This window comes from Salvia miltiorrhiza, chromosome 3 (assembly GCF_028751815.1).
Source record: "Salvia miltiorrhiza cultivar Shanhuang (shh) chromosome 3, IMPLAD_Smil_shh, whole genome shotgun sequence".
NCBI classification, from domain to species: domain Eukaryota; kingdom Viridiplantae; phylum Streptophyta; class Magnoliopsida; order Lamiales; family Lamiaceae; genus Salvia; species Salvia miltiorrhiza.
This window is the reverse complement of record NC_080389.1, coordinates 41,275,484-41,294,181: the sequence shown is the minus strand read 5'-3', so window position 1 is coordinate 41,294,181 and position 18,698 is coordinate 41,275,484. Positions and strand designations below refer to the sequence as shown.

The 18,698-nt window shown below is 38.2% G+C and overlaps 1 protein-coding gene and 1 long non-coding RNA gene across 2 annotated transcripts; both read right to left on the bottom strand.

Moving 5' to 3' along the window:
- Positions 1–6,966: 6,966 nt before the first annotated feature.
- Positions 6,967–9,697, bottom strand: LOC131016757 (uncharacterized). The gene is made up of 3 exons (XR_009099209.1): positions 9,400–9,697; positions 7,842–7,906; positions 6,967–7,264 (listed from the first exon to the last, which is right to left on the bottom strand). It is a non-coding gene; the product is annotated as an uncharacterized LOC131016757 (long non-coding RNA).
- Positions 9,698–12,963: 3,266 nt separating this feature from the next.
- LOC131018814 (cyclin-dependent kinase G-2-like) lies at positions 12,964–13,884 on the bottom strand. The gene has a single exon (XM_057947520.1). The coding sequence runs from the start codon at positions 13,882–13,884 to the stop codon at positions 12,964–12,966; it is 921 nt and encodes a 306-aa protein (XP_057803503.1).
- Between the last annotated feature and the right edge of the window lie 4,814 nt (positions 13,885–18,698).

Here is an 18,698-nt window from a genome sequence, read left to right as displayed (position 1 = left end):
TAACGACCGAATTTTCGATCGTTAAAAATAAATAAAAAATATTTTTTTTTTGAAAAAAATATATAAATTTTTTAATTATCTTTGTATCCTACAAGTATTTTAGTGTATTTCTAGTGTATTTTGACCTTAATTGCATACCATTTGACGAACTTCCTAGTGGATCACCCATCTTAATTGTGCTTTAAGTCAAGCACACTTAACCTTGAAATTTCTTACGAGCGGTCACCAGTACAGAACACTCGTGCGAGGACGTGGCTGCTATCTCTGCCGCCCAACTCCATAACCACTTGGGGGGAGGCGTGTGAGAAGTTCATGCTGAAGTACTACCCGAATCACAAGACAAAGGAGATCAGAGCTCAAATCATGAACTTCATCCAAGGAGCGGACGAGCCTTTTCATGAGGCTTGGGAGAGATTTCAAGAACTCATCCGCCAGTGCCCGCAGCACCAACTGACCACTGTGATGTTGATGCAATTTTTCTATGACGGGCTGGTGCAGACTGCCCAATTCATGGTGGACAGCACTGCAAGAGGGAACATTGCTAGGAAGACTGCAGATGAGCTAAAGGAAATATTCAAAACCTTAGCTGAGAGCTCCCAGCAGAAGACAGTCCATGGAAGGAAAGCAGAGGCAAGTGCAGTGGCACCGAGTTATGAGCTCCAGAAGCAGCTGGCCGACATGAGGAGAGAGTTGCAGCAGCTGAAGATGAGCGAAGTGAAAACCCCTCCTACCCACGAGCCAAATGCCGTGAGTTGTGGCATTTGTGGCGAATATGGCCATGGTGCCAACGGGTGTCATAGGATTGGTGAGCATACTTATGAAGGAGGAGCGTAAGTCTTTGCTGCACAAGGGTATTCGAGTGGGCAACTCCAGGGTCACATGCAACGACATGGGCAGAGTCCTAATTCTGTCAATTCCAGCAGCCTATGGGTTATCAGACCCAGCAACAGTTCTACCCACCTCAGCAGCACCAACCTCCAGGTCTCTTATTTGAGGATCAGATACAAGCTTTCATGCAAGCTAGCAAATAGGCGATGGAGGCTCAGAGTGCTACCATCAAGCGCCTCGAGACTACACTTGGGCAACTAACGGGGGCCTTGAATCAGCTGCAGCAACAACAGCCAACTGGGAAGTTTCCAAATCAGGACCAACAGCCGCATCAAGCTCATGCCATGGCGGTAGTCAAGGAAAATGCCCAAAGGACCACGGGAAAATGGAGGAGCAAAACCGTGGAAAGCAATAAAGGCTATCCGACATCCCAGTCCGCCTCTGCCACCAGCCACTGTTAATTCAACCTAACCACTACCGAAGCAAGAAGATCCTGACAGTTTCATTTTTGGTATTGGTTTGGGTAGAATTGGGGAGGTATCGAGCATGCTAGATTTGGGTGCGGCAGTCAACTTGATGCCACTCGACATTTTTGAGAAGCTGGGCAGGAAGAAAAACGAGCTGAAGTGCATTGATATGAGAATAGAGCTAGCTGACGGTTCTATCAGCAGTCCACGAGGACTTGTGGAGGATGTCAAAGTCACGGTGAGAGGAATTAGAGTGCTGGTGGATTTTGTGGTGCTTGATGTAGGTAAAGGAATTAGATGAGAGAATGGTCATCTCGTTCTGCTTGGTCAGCATTTTATGGCTACCACCCACACTCGCATTGACGTGGGATCAGGAACTTTAAGCATGGCAGGGTCAGGTAGATCGGTAACATTCTTAGTTTTTGATAAGAAATCCACTACTCATAATCCTTCATTGATAAATTGCTCTTATGTTGAGATCATTGACTCTGCGGATGAGGATCGTGTTGTGCAGGAATTTCTTGACAACATGCAAGAGGAAGATGATATTATGCAGGAGGAGGACGACATTGTGCAGGAGTTTTTTGCTAACTTGCAAGATGAGGTGGCCATTGAAGAAGAGTTGTTGGACAAGCTGCCACACGAAGATGATATAGTGCAAGAATTCCTAGCTAACCTGCAAGAGGAGGCAATCATTAAAGAAGAATTTCTGGACATGCTGCAACGCAAGGATGATGTAGTGTAAGGGTTGCAGTGTGTAGTGCCATTAGAGGAGAAGAAAAAAAGGGAATTTTCAATCTGGCTCCCGAAGAAGAGTTGTAGGGAAATCATTGTATGCGATGAGCGTTGTATGCTCATTAGGAGGGCCCACAACTGTAATTAAAGAGGATGTGTTTACATAGGCACTTAAGCAGCTGACGTTTCAATCGGATTTTGGTTAAGAGATCCTCTTAGTTGGGCTGGCGACTTAAAAACTAGCGCTGCATGGGAGGAAACCCATATTTTTCTTGCTTTCTCTTATTTTCGTTTTTCTTTCGTTTTGTTTGGGTTTGTGTTTCTGTTGTTGGTGCAGGTTGGTGTGTTGGGGATTGTTTGTTTTATGGATGAGAGATAGACAGACATCGTGGGATACTACGGGCTCGCCACTTGGATCGGTATTCAGGGAAGTTTTCCTCTTTCACCCCTCTTTTTGTAAGCACTGAGGACAGTGCTAGATTTTAAGTGGGGGGGTGTTTGTTGGTATTTGTGGATCCTGTGGATTGTGGATCTTGTGAGTGCCTTTGTTGTGTTTTGGGCTTTCTCGTGTGGGGCAAATGGTCCCCTTTATCATGATTGCTGCTTGGGTTCAAGTAATACTGCACACTTTGATGATTTGTTCACAAGTAATTTCATGAACAGTGTCGGCTTGGTTGTTATCTTTGTATCTCATGCTATGCATATTCCTTGCTTGATGTAAGTTGTTTAATGTTTTGGATGCAACACCCTTATGAGCTATTCTTGACGTGATTTGTCTGGTAGATGCTAGATGGAGTGTTTTCATTGTGATAGCCTACGATCTTATCCCTTGAGTTTGAATGTTGGTTTGTTGTGAAGTTTTCTATAGCTCTGGGTCTCTGCTCCTCTGACGGTTGTGTTATGAGCATGGGAAACCACGTGAGAACATTTTGGATTACCTCCAAAAGTGTTGATCTCATTAAATTTGGCCCATCTATTGAGAATGAAATAACATCACCTTGAAAAAGAAAGATGTATAAAATGAGAGTTGGTTTGATTGTTTATCATCTTCAAGTTATTTGGGATTTGATTATAAAGGTAATCACATTAGGAAATTCACCTCTAGAGGAGAATCGGGTTTGATCGGATTAAATTGGATCATGTGGTTGTTGCTTCTTAAAATCTTAACAATGAACATCTTGTGAGGAATGTAAATGGCTAAGAGACTTAGATTGGTTTGAGTTGTGAATAGTGAGGAAGTTTTCTTGTGAACTATCATTTGGTGTGTGACTTTGCTTTATGACAAGCAAAGGATCAAGGGTGCAGGGGTTGTTTACCTCACTTTTGGTTGATTTTTGCGGGTGTTTGGTGGCACATTCTAGCATATTCTGCGCTTTTTTGTATTATTGTATACTTGCTCAATGGAGTTGTGCTCGTTCTTGTAGTTTTTCAGGGTGTCGAGGTGTTTTTGGCTTTTCGTGAAGTTTTGACCACATTTTGAAGAAAAATCGCGGCCGCCGCCCACTCATGGCCACCGCCGCCTCGACGCCGTCCGCCGCTTCGCACCGCTCGCCCACTTGCAATTGGTGAAGAGTTGCGAAGGGGGTAGACTGCGGCGCCCACTCACGGCCACCGCTTTCCGGGTGGCCATGACCGCCTGCGTGATCTGGCAATTACGTTTTTGAGGGTTTAAAACCCATTTTTTAGGGTTTGAGCGCCCATTCTCGACTCCACAGCCTCCTTCGGCGATTTTCCTATATTTTTCCTTAGTTTTTGAGAGTTAGAACACGTCTTAACAACATTGGATCATTTGGATTGGAGTTTTGCATCGAATTATTGTAAGAACTCATTGAATTCTCATTACTGGTTTTATTGATTTCCCTTGGTTGATCTTGGTTGTTTATTTGCTTAGATGAATGAGTATATTTAGATAATTGTTATTGATGTTGATTTATGTTTTTGATTATTCCATCGCCTAGTTATAATAGTTAGCTTGTTGGTCGATTTGTTAGTGTAATTCTCCGTTGAATTTGTGTTGCTTTTCATTTACATGTTCTTCAGGATTAATGATGGCTAGTGCTTTCCATAGATTTGAACGCTTGTTTATTTCCCTTGCCTAGATAACTGTTGTTTTGTGTTTTTTTTCATTTAATATTGCTTTCTAGATTGTTAGTTTAGAACCCTAGTTCTATATGCTTTCTTACTGCTTTCTTTTTCTGTTTCCTTTCGATTGTCTAGTTAACTTTACATGCTTTATTTCAATTACGCATTAGTTAATTGGAGAGTGTGTGTCAGACCCAAACTTCTGATTAGAGTGTGTAGGTTTATTTCTTGTTTTCTGTGCGTAGCATGATCAGAGCCCTGTTTAGCCTTCCTTGAGAGACGACTTGGGTTAGCTTACTACACTAGGACGACCTCGTACGATTGCGAGTCAATCCCTTACGTGTTTTGGGTTGAGTCACAAATCTACGGTTATTTTTTGGAGAATGAGAATTTCTAAATTAGTGGAAACAAATCTAGGATTATTTTTAGAAGAATATCCAAATTAGTGGAAACAAATCTAGGATTATTTTTAGAAGAATATCCAAATTAGTGGAAACAAATGAAAATAACAAATTTTTTGAAAAATAAATAAATAAATAAATGTTCGGAAAAAACTAACATAATTTTCGAATATAAAAAAATTAAATTTTAGAAAAAAATATTAATTTCGAAAAAAATAATAGCTGGAAACAAATCTACGATTATTTTAACAAGAAACCCTAAATTATTGGGAACAAATCAATAATAAAATTTTAAAACAAATAAATCAAAAAAAATTCGGAATAAAAAATTATATAAACTTCGAATTTTATGATTTATATAATTTTCACAAATAAAAAATAGAAAATTAAGGAAACAAAAAAAATAAGGAAACAGAAAAACTTAAATTTCGGATATTTAGGAAGGGATATTTTAGTAAAAACACACAACACTAAAAAACACACAACACTAAAAAACAACAAATTGAGTATATTTAGGAAGGGATATTTTAGTAAAAACACACAACACTAAAAAACCAGCCCATTCTACACTAAGGCAAAAAACCGGGTTTCCGCATGGTGTCTTCGACATTGAGTGTTCAAAAATCATTTCCGATTTTTAATTTATGTATGCAATAATAACATATTTTTAGAAGAGTGGATTTTGAAAATACCCACTTTCCTTCAGTAAAATTAAAAATTAGCCACTAAAATAAAAACTTTAAAAAATACCCACATTTACCATTTTACCCTTACATATAATTTTTTTACAAATACCTACGAATTCACAACCAATGAATTCACAACTGAATAACAAGTATTGGTTGTGAATTCAAGTTTTAAAGTTTGAATTCACAACTATAAATAGTGTTAGCTGTGAATTCGCTTGAATTCACAACCCACACTATTTCAAGTTGTAAATTCACAACCGATAAAACTTGAATTCATAACCAACATTTTTTCAAATTGTGAATTCACAACCAATAAAACTTGAATTCACAATCAACACTGTTTTAATTGTGAATTCACAACCAACGCCGATAATTCAGTTGTGAATTCATAAACTTGGTTGTGAATTCAAGAACATTTGTACAAAATTGCGCGATTTTCATCAATTTCTTCAATCTGTGATCAAATATACTTAGTATTCAATCAAAGCAAAGTTTATGCAGAAAATTTATTACATTTCCTTTCTTGAAACGAAATACATCGCTTGTAAAAATCAAAAATCCTCAAAATAAGAAAAATTTAAAAAAGCCCCAAGTTCATCTAAAATTAGGGCACAATTTCCCCAAATCAGGAAACTAAATCACCAGAGACTTCGGCCTCTGCAGATCCGGGGCGGCGCGGCGCTAAGGCGGCGGCTTGGTGAAGGACGGGGTGGCGCGGCCGAGGCCAGGCTCCGCTGCACGCCATCGGAAGCAGAAATCGAGAGAGAGAGAGAGAGAGAGAAATCGGCGCCGGCTGAGATCCGACGATGGAAGCGCCGCTGCCGGGGTTGGTAGCTCTGCCTCTGGCCTCATCTTGGGCGACGGAGTTGGCGGTGGCCGTGGGAGCGTGCGGCGGCGCCGCTTGGAAAAGAGAAATCCAGAGGGGAAGTCCTACGAAGCTGCTGACAGGACGCGGGAGACGGCGGAGGAGACGGGCGCCAGAGCCAGGGAGACGGGGGAGTACACGGCGGAGAGGACGAAGGGGGCGGCCGACGCCGCTGCACAGAAGGCCGTATAGACTAAGGATGCGACGACGGAGAAGAGAGAGAAGAGAGTGAGAGATGAGAGAGCGTGCAGAGAGAGAGGGAAGAGCAAAAAATATGTTCTAAAAAGTGTTACCATAAATTTTATTAATTTAGAGATGTTAATAGGCAGAGAGAGAGGGAAGAGCAAAAATTTGGCCTCGGTAATGTGTCGTCGGGTATAATGTCGGCTTATGTCTTAATTTTACCGAGGGAATTCCCTCGGTAATCCCTCGGTAAATGCTCCCATTTTACCAAGAAGTATGTTTCTCTCGGTAATTTATGGCTATATTTTTTAAATTTACCGAGTGAGATTTCCCTCGGTAAAGTTTTATTTTTATGTTTTTTCAATTTTAATTTTTTACGTACCTAGTTACGGCAACTTGTTTATCAATAAATCCAATCACAACATAATCTAATCATAATTTAAAATTCATTCGACATTGTTCAATATCCAACAATATGTTTATATGTAAATAACATAATAACATAAAAAGTACTAAATAAACTAAATCTAAGCGAAATATCATAATAATGTATCAAAATGTACCAAACATACTATACGAAAGCTAAGAACCTCCTGAGTCACTACTCCTCGACTGCTGGGACCTCAAGAACTGCTGGAGCATCTCATTAGTTGTCACAACCCACTATCCCAATGACGGGTTAACCGGGGTTATGACTTGGGGTGAACAAAAAGAAATGGAAATGGACAATTACTTAACATTAAAGTATATGAAAATGTCACTCATAAATAAAATGCTATGATCATATATGATTATTTGGATACTTATAAAACATACACATAAAGGAGAACTGATTAAGGTGGGTTACCCAATAACACGTGTCACAACTTCATAACATAGAGCTATCTTAATCAAAGTGTTTTGCAGCGGAAAACGTGTGAGATATACATATGAAGATGTATACTCAAGGTTACATTTCTTGAAATGTCAAAGGAACACCCGCTCAACGCCATTCCATTCCATCAGCTGCTCAACCTGCACATTTAGAAATACATGCAGGGCTGAGTATAAAAATACTCAGTGGGCATAGCCGAAAATACAACATGCATACATATATAAATTGAACTGCCATAACAGTAACACACAGGGGTTTTCTTGAATGGCCTGCGCTTACTTAAAACATTTCGTTCATTTTCATAAAGTCAATCGGCCGATCATTTTCCTTCATATGATCCATATCTGTTCCTTTCTGTCACGCGCCGGGAAGGAGGCCTCCTTACCACGGACGCCAAGACCGGTCGCAAGCGACTCGCGGTCTCCATAAGTGTACACGTTAACCCTAGCTAGCGACCTTTGTCTAGCATAGGATCCCAATTGGATTTCCTTTAAAGTTGGCGAACCAACACAGATAGGATACATATAAAAACATAAACATTTTTGGCAGTCAATCATTTCATAAACATTTTCATTTTCATTTCATAAGAGTCATTTATCATTTGGGCATAATAATAAACTGAAATTAATAGTTAAAATCATCTCATGCATATATTCGTATAAGAGGCCTACGACACGCAGGGGATCTCTATATACGTATAGTAAAAGTAATGCCCACCTCAAACGTTCTTAAGCTAGCGTGGAGTCGCTTCTTCTTCGGCTTCATTTCCTGTCGCCCGGACCCTTATTGATGAAGAGTCGGTAAGTTCGTGAAGAAAATTGTCACAAGACAAAGTCTAATTCTACGTGTCTAGGGTATCTTTTAGTATTTTAGGGTTCTAGCATCCATAAGTCGTTTCGATTAAAATAATCAAAAACCAACATAACATCGACTAACCACATAACAAACGAAATAATAGAATTCAATATCCTTAAACTTAATATCATTTAGAAAGCTAAGAGTTTAATATAAAACATTCTCAACCCAATCCTTGAAAAATAAATCACATAAACAATTAATCTCAATAATAGCATTCTTGAAAAAAAAACTAAACTCGAGGTTTCTTTGTAAAAAAAAATTCTCAAAATTTCAATTTGAGCTCACATAGTACACAAGAATACAATTACATGATCATACGTCTTAAGAAAAAAATCAACAATCGGCTTCCCCTTTTTATCATCATTTTCGGTCCTCCCATAAAATCTTAGGGGATGGTTCGTCTCATCTCATATCGCATATATGAGCTCAATTATTCATCACATAGTCATATATGTTCACATCCAACACCTAACTCATCTCATATGAGAGACCTCATACAAACGCGCAAACTAAACTCTTTGAAAATTCAAAATCCTTTCTAATCCTTGTAAAATCCATACTCATAAAACCTTAACTCATACTCTATCTCATATTCTATCTCCTTACTCAACTCTATATAAACTCTCCACTCATCTCAAATCCTTAAGTTCAAGGATAGGTTTCAAGAAAATCATGGTTCTAAGTCTGGATTTATCTCTCATATAAGGCTCGTCTAATCTCATTCAAACACATAGGCCACAATCACATAAAGCACATAAGAATCACAATCAAACATCATTAAAACATGCTCTGTTTTTACACTGATTCAACTTTAAAATTTAATCTGTTCTGACCCCGACATCTCCTGGACTCGATACTCATACCGAAAGAAAGATCTTCAAGTCTAGTTTCTTATAAAAAAAAGTAGAGTTGAAAACTCCAAGTGGTTTGAGAGATATGACGTTTTTACCACGATCTACCATATTCGGCAGTTTTGAGCAATCGAAAACTTGGATTTTTGAAAAATAGTAAACGTTGTCAAACTGGACTCAACTTTGGTGGATATCTATCTAACACAATAAAGTTAATACCATAAAAATTTGGAAAGCTATATCACAAAGGAAGCTACTGAAATGAATGACTCTTTCCCCTGTTCTCTGAAATTCTCGGTAGTAATGTGCAGTTTGGATTTTTCATTTTAAAGAAATATCAAACGAAGTTGGAATGGCTTGAAATTTTACCAGGGTACTCAAGACTCATGTAGGGACTTGCTATAAAATTTTCAAAGTTATTAGACATCGACAAACCGTCGATCACAGTAGGTCAGTAGGCCTACGAAATTCACCAAAATGTCATCTCAAATTCTTTAAATGCTCAAGATTATATACTCACATATAACATCATACAATCTAGATCTATGAAAATAAGAATCACTTACCCAAGATTAAACAAAGATCAAAGTTTTCCTTTCTCACTCTTCAAACCAAACCCCACGGTCCTCTTGAAATCTTCAAGAATTGAAAGGTGTTTATGTTGATTTGGTGGAGGATTTGATCTTGAAGTGAACTTGGAAGCTTTGGTGATTAATCTATGGCGATCTTTTGGAGCAAAATTGGAAGAGAGGGATTTTTGGAGGTGACCGAGAGTTGAAGTGTGAGGGAGTGAAGTGATGAGCTTTGTCTTGCAATGGAAGAATGATTAAGGACAAAGCATTATTCATGATTAAAGCTTGGTTCCCTACCACCTTAGCACACTAATCCTATCTTCACTCATCACACTTCCACTCATGTCTATTAGATAAAAAATAAGTTAGTGGTAGGGAAAAGAAAATATTAGTGGTGGTAGGGAAAAAGATTAGTGGTAGGGAAAATAAAATATTAGTGGAGGATAATGGGGTGTTACATTAAGTAAATATAAAAATGTGGTGTAGGAATAACCCATGTGTAAAAAAAAATATGGAAGACTAATCATCAATTAATAAAATGCTAGAGCATAAAACTCTTGTGATCAAAATTAAAATAAATAGCACTAACATTAGTGCACTCTCTCAATTTATAAATACATCATAGGAAAATAATTTGAGAAAAATATTGATGGAAAATTTTTATAACTCATCATTCCTAAATTTCTCGGTAAAAATAAATGAATACATAAATTTTTTTTTCGATTTGAAAACTCAAAATAAATCTTTGAGCTCCATCATTCTCTTAATGGACTAAAAAAATATTTTGAGTGCATCATCCGTTGAAATAAAAATAAAAATAAATCATCACGTATGTAAATCATCAAATTCACATAAGTCCGTATTTTATTAATGGATGCTGAACCCTAATTACCATAAGAAATCCTTAAATCAATAATTAAAAGTCTATAATCCTTAATAAAAAGTCAGGGCATTACATACTATCCCCCTTAACATAAATTTCGTCCCGAAATTTGTACCTCAGAAAATAACTCTGAGTACTTCACTTTCCTGTTAGACGGTAGTCTATTATTGACCATGATATATTCATAGGTCCCTTACTATCGGTATTGACTTAGTCCTTAGTACCTGAACTTCCCGATCTAAGATAGATTTGGATCTTCCTTCGTAACTCAAATATTGACTAATAATAATGTTGTTCTTATGGATCATATGCTTTGAATCGTAAACATACTTCTCTATTTGCGACACATGGGATACATTACGCACATTCTCAAAGCTTAGTGCTAACGCCAACCAGTAAGTTATTGGGTCTATCCTTTCTACAATCTCGTATGAGCTTATAAAACGGGGTTTAGGTTTACCCTTTACACCGAATCTAACGATTCCTCTTGATGGAGAAACCTTCAGAAAAACTTTCTCTCCATCTCGTATTAAGAATAAATTCTTGATTCATGTATTCCTACGCAAATTTTTAAATTGGTGAGAATATCGCGAAATTTCGAAAAGCTTTTGAATTTTACGGCAATTAACCCTAATTAATATATTTTAATAGTAATTTAATATCGATCTAAGAAATCAATTTATTCTTCTAAATATATACGTATATAATTTACATAATTATCCTTAAAACTGAAAATACGTAATAGGTAATGTATCTTTTATGCCAAAGACATTTTTTATACACAAAATCTCTTGTACACCCGGGTGTACGGTACACCCGGTCGTACCCAATCCAGATCCTGATCCGAATCTAACCCAATTGGACTATCCTACCTGAATATTAAGTGTTAGTGTCATTTCAATATAGTGTTAGTATCATTTACATGTAGTGTTAGTGTCATTTCAATATAGTGTTAGTGTCATTTTCGAAATAGTATCATTTGTAAAACAAAATAGTGTTAGTGTTATTTTCAAAATAGTGTTAGTGTCATTCCAAGATCATGTTAGTGTCATTTTCGAAATAGTATCATTTGTAAAACAAAATAGTACTGTTAGTGTCATTCCAAGATCGTGTTAGTGTTAATGTCATTTCGTGTTAGTGTTAGTGCCATTTGAAGAAAAAATGTATCAGAATAGTCCAATTGAGTCAGAATTCGGATCGGGTACAATTCGGATGTACGGTACACTCGGGTTGTACAGGAGACCACCTCTTTTTTATATTATAATAGATCGTAGACACCTCAATTTCCTTGGAATTACTGAGTACAAGCACACACGATAACTAAAATTAAATACATACTTCCTCCGTCCCTAAAATAACTTCCTCTTTTTCCATTTTGGAACGTCCCTCAAATAACTTCCTCTTTCTTTCTTTCCATTTTTGGAAACCTACCCCACCACTAATAATAATTTATTTATTCTTACTTTTCACCACTCCCAATACTAATTATAACACTTTTCACAACTTCCAATAATAATTATATCATTTTTTCTCCACTATCAAAGAGGAAGCCATTTCAGGGTACAACTTTTTATTAAAATCCGTGCTGTCCCCAAAGAGGAAGCCATTTCAGGGACGGAGGGAGTATTAAATTATGACGAGCAAAGGTTTCACGACATTAATTCATCCTTGGGTGTGAGGAATCTTAAACCATGTTTTACGGATTTAGTGCTCGTTTGGTTCAAGTAAAGGAATGTGATGAGGAGTAAAATATGCACCATCATTGTGCGCAACAGGACCAAGATATCTCTATTTATTCTTATTATTATTAATACTGCTAATATGTTAATTTTAAGTATTTGGTGCAGTTATGAACTTGACAGGGCTGACTTGGCCCCACTTTCCAGCTATGATACACACCAGCTCTGACCACTCAAGGCTCTCGCCCCGGCCAAACTCGGCTCTACATCAGTTCTGTAATAATGACCTAGGCTTAGTTATATGGGCTAATAGGCCTTAAGGGCCAAATGGGCCAAGGCTACTTAGATGCTTATAAATAGGACTTCCATTATTAGGTTAAGGACTCTCTCTCTTCTAAAAACTCTCTCAATGTACAATGTAATCTAATACGAAAGATAGCGAAACTCAAGCAATCCTTTTGGACGTAGATCATTTATGATCAAACCACGAATATCATTGTGTCGTTTTATCTGTTTTTATCTAGTTTTCCAATTATTAGAATTATTTATGAACTCATAAGAATGGAAAGAGAATGGATATAAATAAAGGAGTGGAATGGTAACAATAACCATTACTTTTATTGAGTGTTTGGTTTAACAATGGAAGGAAATCATTAGTAAGACATTCACTTTCTTTTGTTTTCCCTCTATTTTGAGGGGTAACAAATTGAGTGATTATGTTACCCTCAAGTAAGGGTAATGGTTAATTCATTACCCAAACCAAACAACAAGTAATTGATTCAATTAATTGAACCCCTTTCCAACCTCTAAAAATACCCAATCAAAACTTGTTCTAAATGTGTTACTGGTTTGTAAAAAAAAAAAAAAAGGAGGAATGAACAAAAATTTGTATATATTTCATTCGATTTGTGAATAAAGATATGATACAAAATAATGAGAGGTGAATTACTTTAATAAGTAAAAATACAGAGATTCTTAAACATATGCATTTAGACTCTAAGTAGGAATAGCGTCGAGTTCTTGAAACCAAGCGTGATTGAGTGCGTCTTTGGCCGTGATCCTATACTCTGGTTGGTACTCGAGAAGACTCTCAAGCAAGTCAAATCCGGCGGGAGTGAGGGAGGCGATCGCGGTGGCTGGAGCCTCCGCTGCAGCCAGCTTCAATTCCCTGCGGAGGAAATTGAAGGGCGGGTTCATGGTCCATCTTATGCGCCAAATCTGGTGGCACTCGGAGTCCTCTCGGAAAAGAACTCGATCTAGCAACAACTCGGCCATGGTGGCCCCCACCGCCCACATGTCGACCGCGCACGTGTAGTCGCGCGAGCCGTGGAGGAGCTCGGGGGCCATGTACCAGAGGGTGCCGACGCCGGGGCTGTATGGCTGGCCCGGGAAGCGGGCGGAGAGTCCGAAGTCGCAGATTTTGACCTCGGAGTTGTGACCCAAGAGGATGTTTTCGGGCTTGAGGTCTCTGTGCATGACGCCGTGGTCGTGGAGAAATGCGACGCCCTTGAGTATCTCCTCCATCAGGTACTTGATCTCGATGGGCGCGTAGGGTTTGCGGCGCTTGAGCCTCCAGCGCCTGAGGTCCGACATCATGTGCTCCATCACGACGTAGGCGCGGCCCCCGTCGGCGCCCTCGGCGGCCTGCTTGAAGGTGATGATGCAGGGGTGGGGCGGGAGGGATTTGAGGATGCTGATCTCCATTACGGTGGAGGGGCACAGCCCGCCCACCTCCTCCTTGATCGCCACCGTTTCGCCGCTTCTCTCGTTGCGAGCACTGTACACCACGCCGAACGACCCGCGGCTGATCTCATCCAGAATGTCGTACTCTTCGTCGTCGGGATCTTTCTGGAAATCCTGCTCCCCACCCAAGTAAGCCTTTGGAAGAACGCCTAACCCTAAACACTTGGTGCCCATTTCAATTTCTGAGATGATTCACAAATTAATTATTAAGCACATAGATACAGCTTTTAAGTATGTATACTTGAATACTATATCCCAATCCTATTAGAATTACAAGTCATGAAACGCTTTCAAATTAAATCAAGCCTCTTAGATTTTCTAGATTCGTTTTATTTTTAAACGTGCATGCATATGGATCAAGTATGGAGTACGTAACATCGGATAACTTTAATTATTAGTAATTTGATTTGGGTTAAATCTTGAGGGTCTACGTCGTGCAAATGTATGTTATCTTTAGAATTCAGGCTTCAAAATCAAGCCATGTCGTTGTTTTACCAGGATTTACTTTTTTGGGCAAATAATAGCAGTAAAATAAATTGTCTATAATTTGGGAAAATACATATATAAGATAACTTTGAGTTTTAATCTACCTAAAACTATATTTTAAATTTGTACATATATGCACTTTTATAATTTAGCTTATAACCGACCTAATTGTTAAAATAGGACAGTAACTTTCAGGATTTTTAGAAAAATGACTATATGTTACAGAATTTGAAAATGAGGACTATAACTTTTTTATTAATATTTGCACTCCTGTTTCGGGTCCAAAATCAATTATTCGGGCTTTTGGTGCCACCTAGAGCCCGTTGCTGATGTGGCCATGCCATGTCAACATTTTTGACAATTTCAAAATAGGAGTGTAAATGTAAAAAATAGAAGTTATAGTCTTCATTTTCAAATTCCGTAACGTATAGCCCTCTTTCTAAAAACACTGAAAACTATTGTCCTGTTTTAACAATTAACAGTTATATTTGTTTTATCTTAATTAATTTAATATCCTAAAGAAAGTTACATGTATAAGTTCATTATAATATTGAAAGACATGTATTTTTTCACATTTAATTAAAAGGATAAATTATAAAAAAAACATGCCATCAATTTTTGACGACTCAATAAGAATATAAAGTATATCAAATTCACTATTAGCACCAACTAAATTAACTAATATATGAAGAAAGTTTTTGAACCTCACAAACCTCATAATCATATATATTTGACCCCTAGCATCACGTCACTTGAAAATTATGACACGGGATCATAGAGTGGAGACCAGTTTATTGTGTCGTTCCCTTTACACAGCTTGCATGCGTAGTAGCCAATTGCTTTATAGCTCCAAGAAATGTAGCCGCAACAGTAGCTACCATCCGCAAGGGTTCAGCAACAGTAGCTACCATCGTGCAATCAATTAATCTTAACTCTTAAGTATAATGCAATAAAATTGTTATCGACGGGTGTAGAAATGTGGACAGAATAACGACGAGAATGTAGGAACCGAGGCAAGAGTTGGACTCTTTCTCCATAAGACAAAATTGCCCCGCACAGTACACACGGTTCGATGGCAAATGTCCCCAAGATACAACGGTTTTAATGAGTACGAGACCTTGTACTAGGAACTCGAACTTCCAGCGAACTACTGAATACTCGGGACTCGAGTATGAACTAGAAGAGAGAATGAGTAAAATAATTATCTGAATTAATTTTTGGTGTGTCTAATCTCATTCTACAGGGCTGTATTTATAGGAGAAGGAAGGGTGCTATGAAGAGGTGTCTGCCAGGGGGTGTCTGTTCGAACCAACCCAGATTCCTTATCCGCCACGCGGTGCCACGTCACCGGGCCACCGTTTCATTTGTCAAAACTAAAGGCTCCTCAAAGCTCCTCGCGAAGTGCAAAGTGCGCCTACAAAGCGCCCATTGCGACAAGTGCGACGTGCACGTGCTCGGCCTCGGCCTCGGACTCGGACTCGGAAGGTATGCTTCGCACCTTCCTCGTAGGAATTTGAGTTTTAGCCTTAAAAGGCTAAGTCAAAACCCACTTGGGTGCACCATATGGTCCACCATAGAGAAGCACACTTGATTGTTCCTTTATGGTGGAAAGCACTTTATAAATAACTTTCAACTTCCTTATTTTTCCAATGTGGGATGACACTCCACATTTTCATTTTCAATGGCTATCTTTTGGCATTTAATTACTCATTCAATTTTTAATAGATTTGAACAAGTAAATATACCAAATTAATCTACTCAAAATGTAGATTCCAAATATGCCATTTAATTCCATTAATTACAAAGTAATTATGGACTAATTAAGCCATTTATTCAACAAAAATCTTAAGCTCGAGCTGCGTCGGCTGCCGGGCACGGGCTGCAGCCCTCGACAGCGGAGTGCCATTCAAAAAAAACATGCATGACGTATGTTTCTTTTCTCTCTAAGTTGCACCATTCTCTTGCTTTACTTTCATAGCCTCTGTTGCTCGAAGATTGGAATTGAGGGTCGTCGTCGGTAAGGGTGAGCAAAATATCTGAAATTCGAATATCCGATTCGAACTAAACCGAAATTTAAAATTTGGTTTGAATTTTTTGGATTTTCGGATCGGATCGGATTGACACTTCAAAAATTCGAAAAAATTCGAAATCCGAATTATATTTATACTATAATTAATATTATAAATAAATATATATAATTATTACTGTTGGGAACTTAATGGAATATCCTAATCCTTGTTTTGATTATACCAAAATCCATAGGCTTTGTTTGTAATAGACTATAACTGTTCGAACTCAAGTGTTAGAGTTCTTTTTCTAGTTTAGTTGCAGTTCTGAAGACTGAAGAACGAAGAACTGAAGACTGATGACTGAAGTTGCCGACTGAAGTATCAGTCGAAGAATCAGTCTTGAACTGATTACTTAATGCGTGCCACGTGGAATCAGAGGACTGATACTAAAGTCAAGTATCAGTTAAACATTCTTCCTCGGACTGAACCTCCAACGTTCAAAGGAAGCCACATACTCCAAAAGTACAACCGCATTAAATGCAGAGATCTCAGGATCGTCCTTTCTCTGCAGAGGTCATTCCTATTTGGTGACTACTTTATCAGAGACGTCGCATCTTCTGCTCTCCAACATAGCCGTTCTCATCAAACAAGGAACCTCGAAGATTGAAGCCTCAGCCCAAGTTCAAATTACTCTCTAACGGAAGAAATCTTGAAGACCTTCTCCGCCAACGGATCTATTCAAGACTTCTCCTATAAATAGCGCTCGAGGATCACTTCAATCTTCACCGATTCAACAATTAACATAAGCTGAAACTCTGCCAAAATTGTTTCTCAGCCAAAAGCTTAAGATCTCCAAAGCTTGAATCGAAGAAGAGAATTCCAAAGCCAAAAATCAGTCACTGCTGATTACATAAATTCTCTTAGACATTAGGCAAACCTTGTTTACCCAAAGCCTAGGTCAAACTAACTCCAAAGAACTTGTTCTTTGAAGTTTAGTTGGCAAGATTTCAAACCTCCCTTCGACCGATAGAATCGAGTGTTTGAGTTGCAAAGGAGTTCAGGAAGGTACTCTGTCCCCGTGAGGTCCTAGTGCCAGTTCGTGCTAGGAGTGAGAAATCCAACAAGGTGTGTTGGTACTGAAGATTGGATCTTCAGTTGTTTCGGTTGTGTGCACCCGCAAGCACACGGTTCGGTTTGTTGTGCACCCGTAAGCACTAGCATCGGTTTGCAGTGCACCCGTAAGAACTTGCAGAGTGAAGTTGTTGGTCTAATCAACCGACCGTGGATGTAGGAAGTGTTTTCCGAACCATGTAAAAATCTCTGTGTTATTTATAGCTTTCAGTTTTTAGTTTCTTACTTGTGCTTCTCATTTCATAAACTGAAACCTGATTAATTGCAAAGAGAAACTTAAGACTAACAACGTGCTCAACTCAAAAGGCTATTGCGAAACAAAAGATTTCCGCTGCATGTGTTATCAGTCTGACTGATCTATCTTCCGATAGTCAGTGAGATTTATAACATCTCTGTTTATCAAACTCGACTGAAGCCTTACGTGCATCAGTTAAGTTCTTGTGACTTAACAGATAACTCCTTACTGAAAAGTCTTTCAGTATCAGTCGTCAACCCTGTTTTGGTCAAAACTCTTTTCAGTAAACAGGTGTCTGAGTTTGTATTTGTAGTTTCGCTTTTGATCTCTGAATTGAGATCTTGCTTTTAAAAAATAGCCTATAGGTGTATTGCCCCTCCCCCCATACACCTATTCGAAACCCTCCGGACCTAACAATTACTTTTTAAATAATCAATTATTTCTAAATTATAACCCTATACTCTCATTTTGGTTGATTATAATCAATGGCTTGTTAATTAGGACCTTAATTTGCTTGTAATTATCTAATAGGTTATGTTGACATCTATTTCGGATTTATCAGATTTTTTTCGACTTTTTCAAAAAAAAAATTAACATTTCAAAAAAAAAAATCATATTTCGGATTTTTCGGTTCGGATCGGATCGACTTTTATCCGAAATTTTTCGGATTTTCGGATTCGGATTTTTAGATAATATAGTTCGGATCAGATTGAATTTTAGAGAAATTTCGGATTTTCGGATCGGATCGGATCAAGCAAAAATTCGATCCGTAATCCGAATGCTCACCCCTAGTACTCAAAGTATCAGAGATTGGATCAAAATTGGAGCTCTGAAATTAGGGATTTATATAAAGTTAGGGTATCAAGTGAAAATTGGGGATTAGAATTGCTGCTTCTTTTTCTCTTTGAAGCTTAAATGTGCTTAATTAGAAAAATGATAATACAAAAAAGAAAGAAAAAAAATTGCTAAAAAGTTGACATGGCACGGCCACGTCAGCAACGGTCTCTAGGTGGCACCAAAAGCCTGAATAATTGATTTTGGGTCCAAAATAGGAGTGTAAATGTTAAAAAAAAAGTTATAGTTCTCATTTTCAAATTCCGTAATATATAGTTATTTTTCTAAAAATC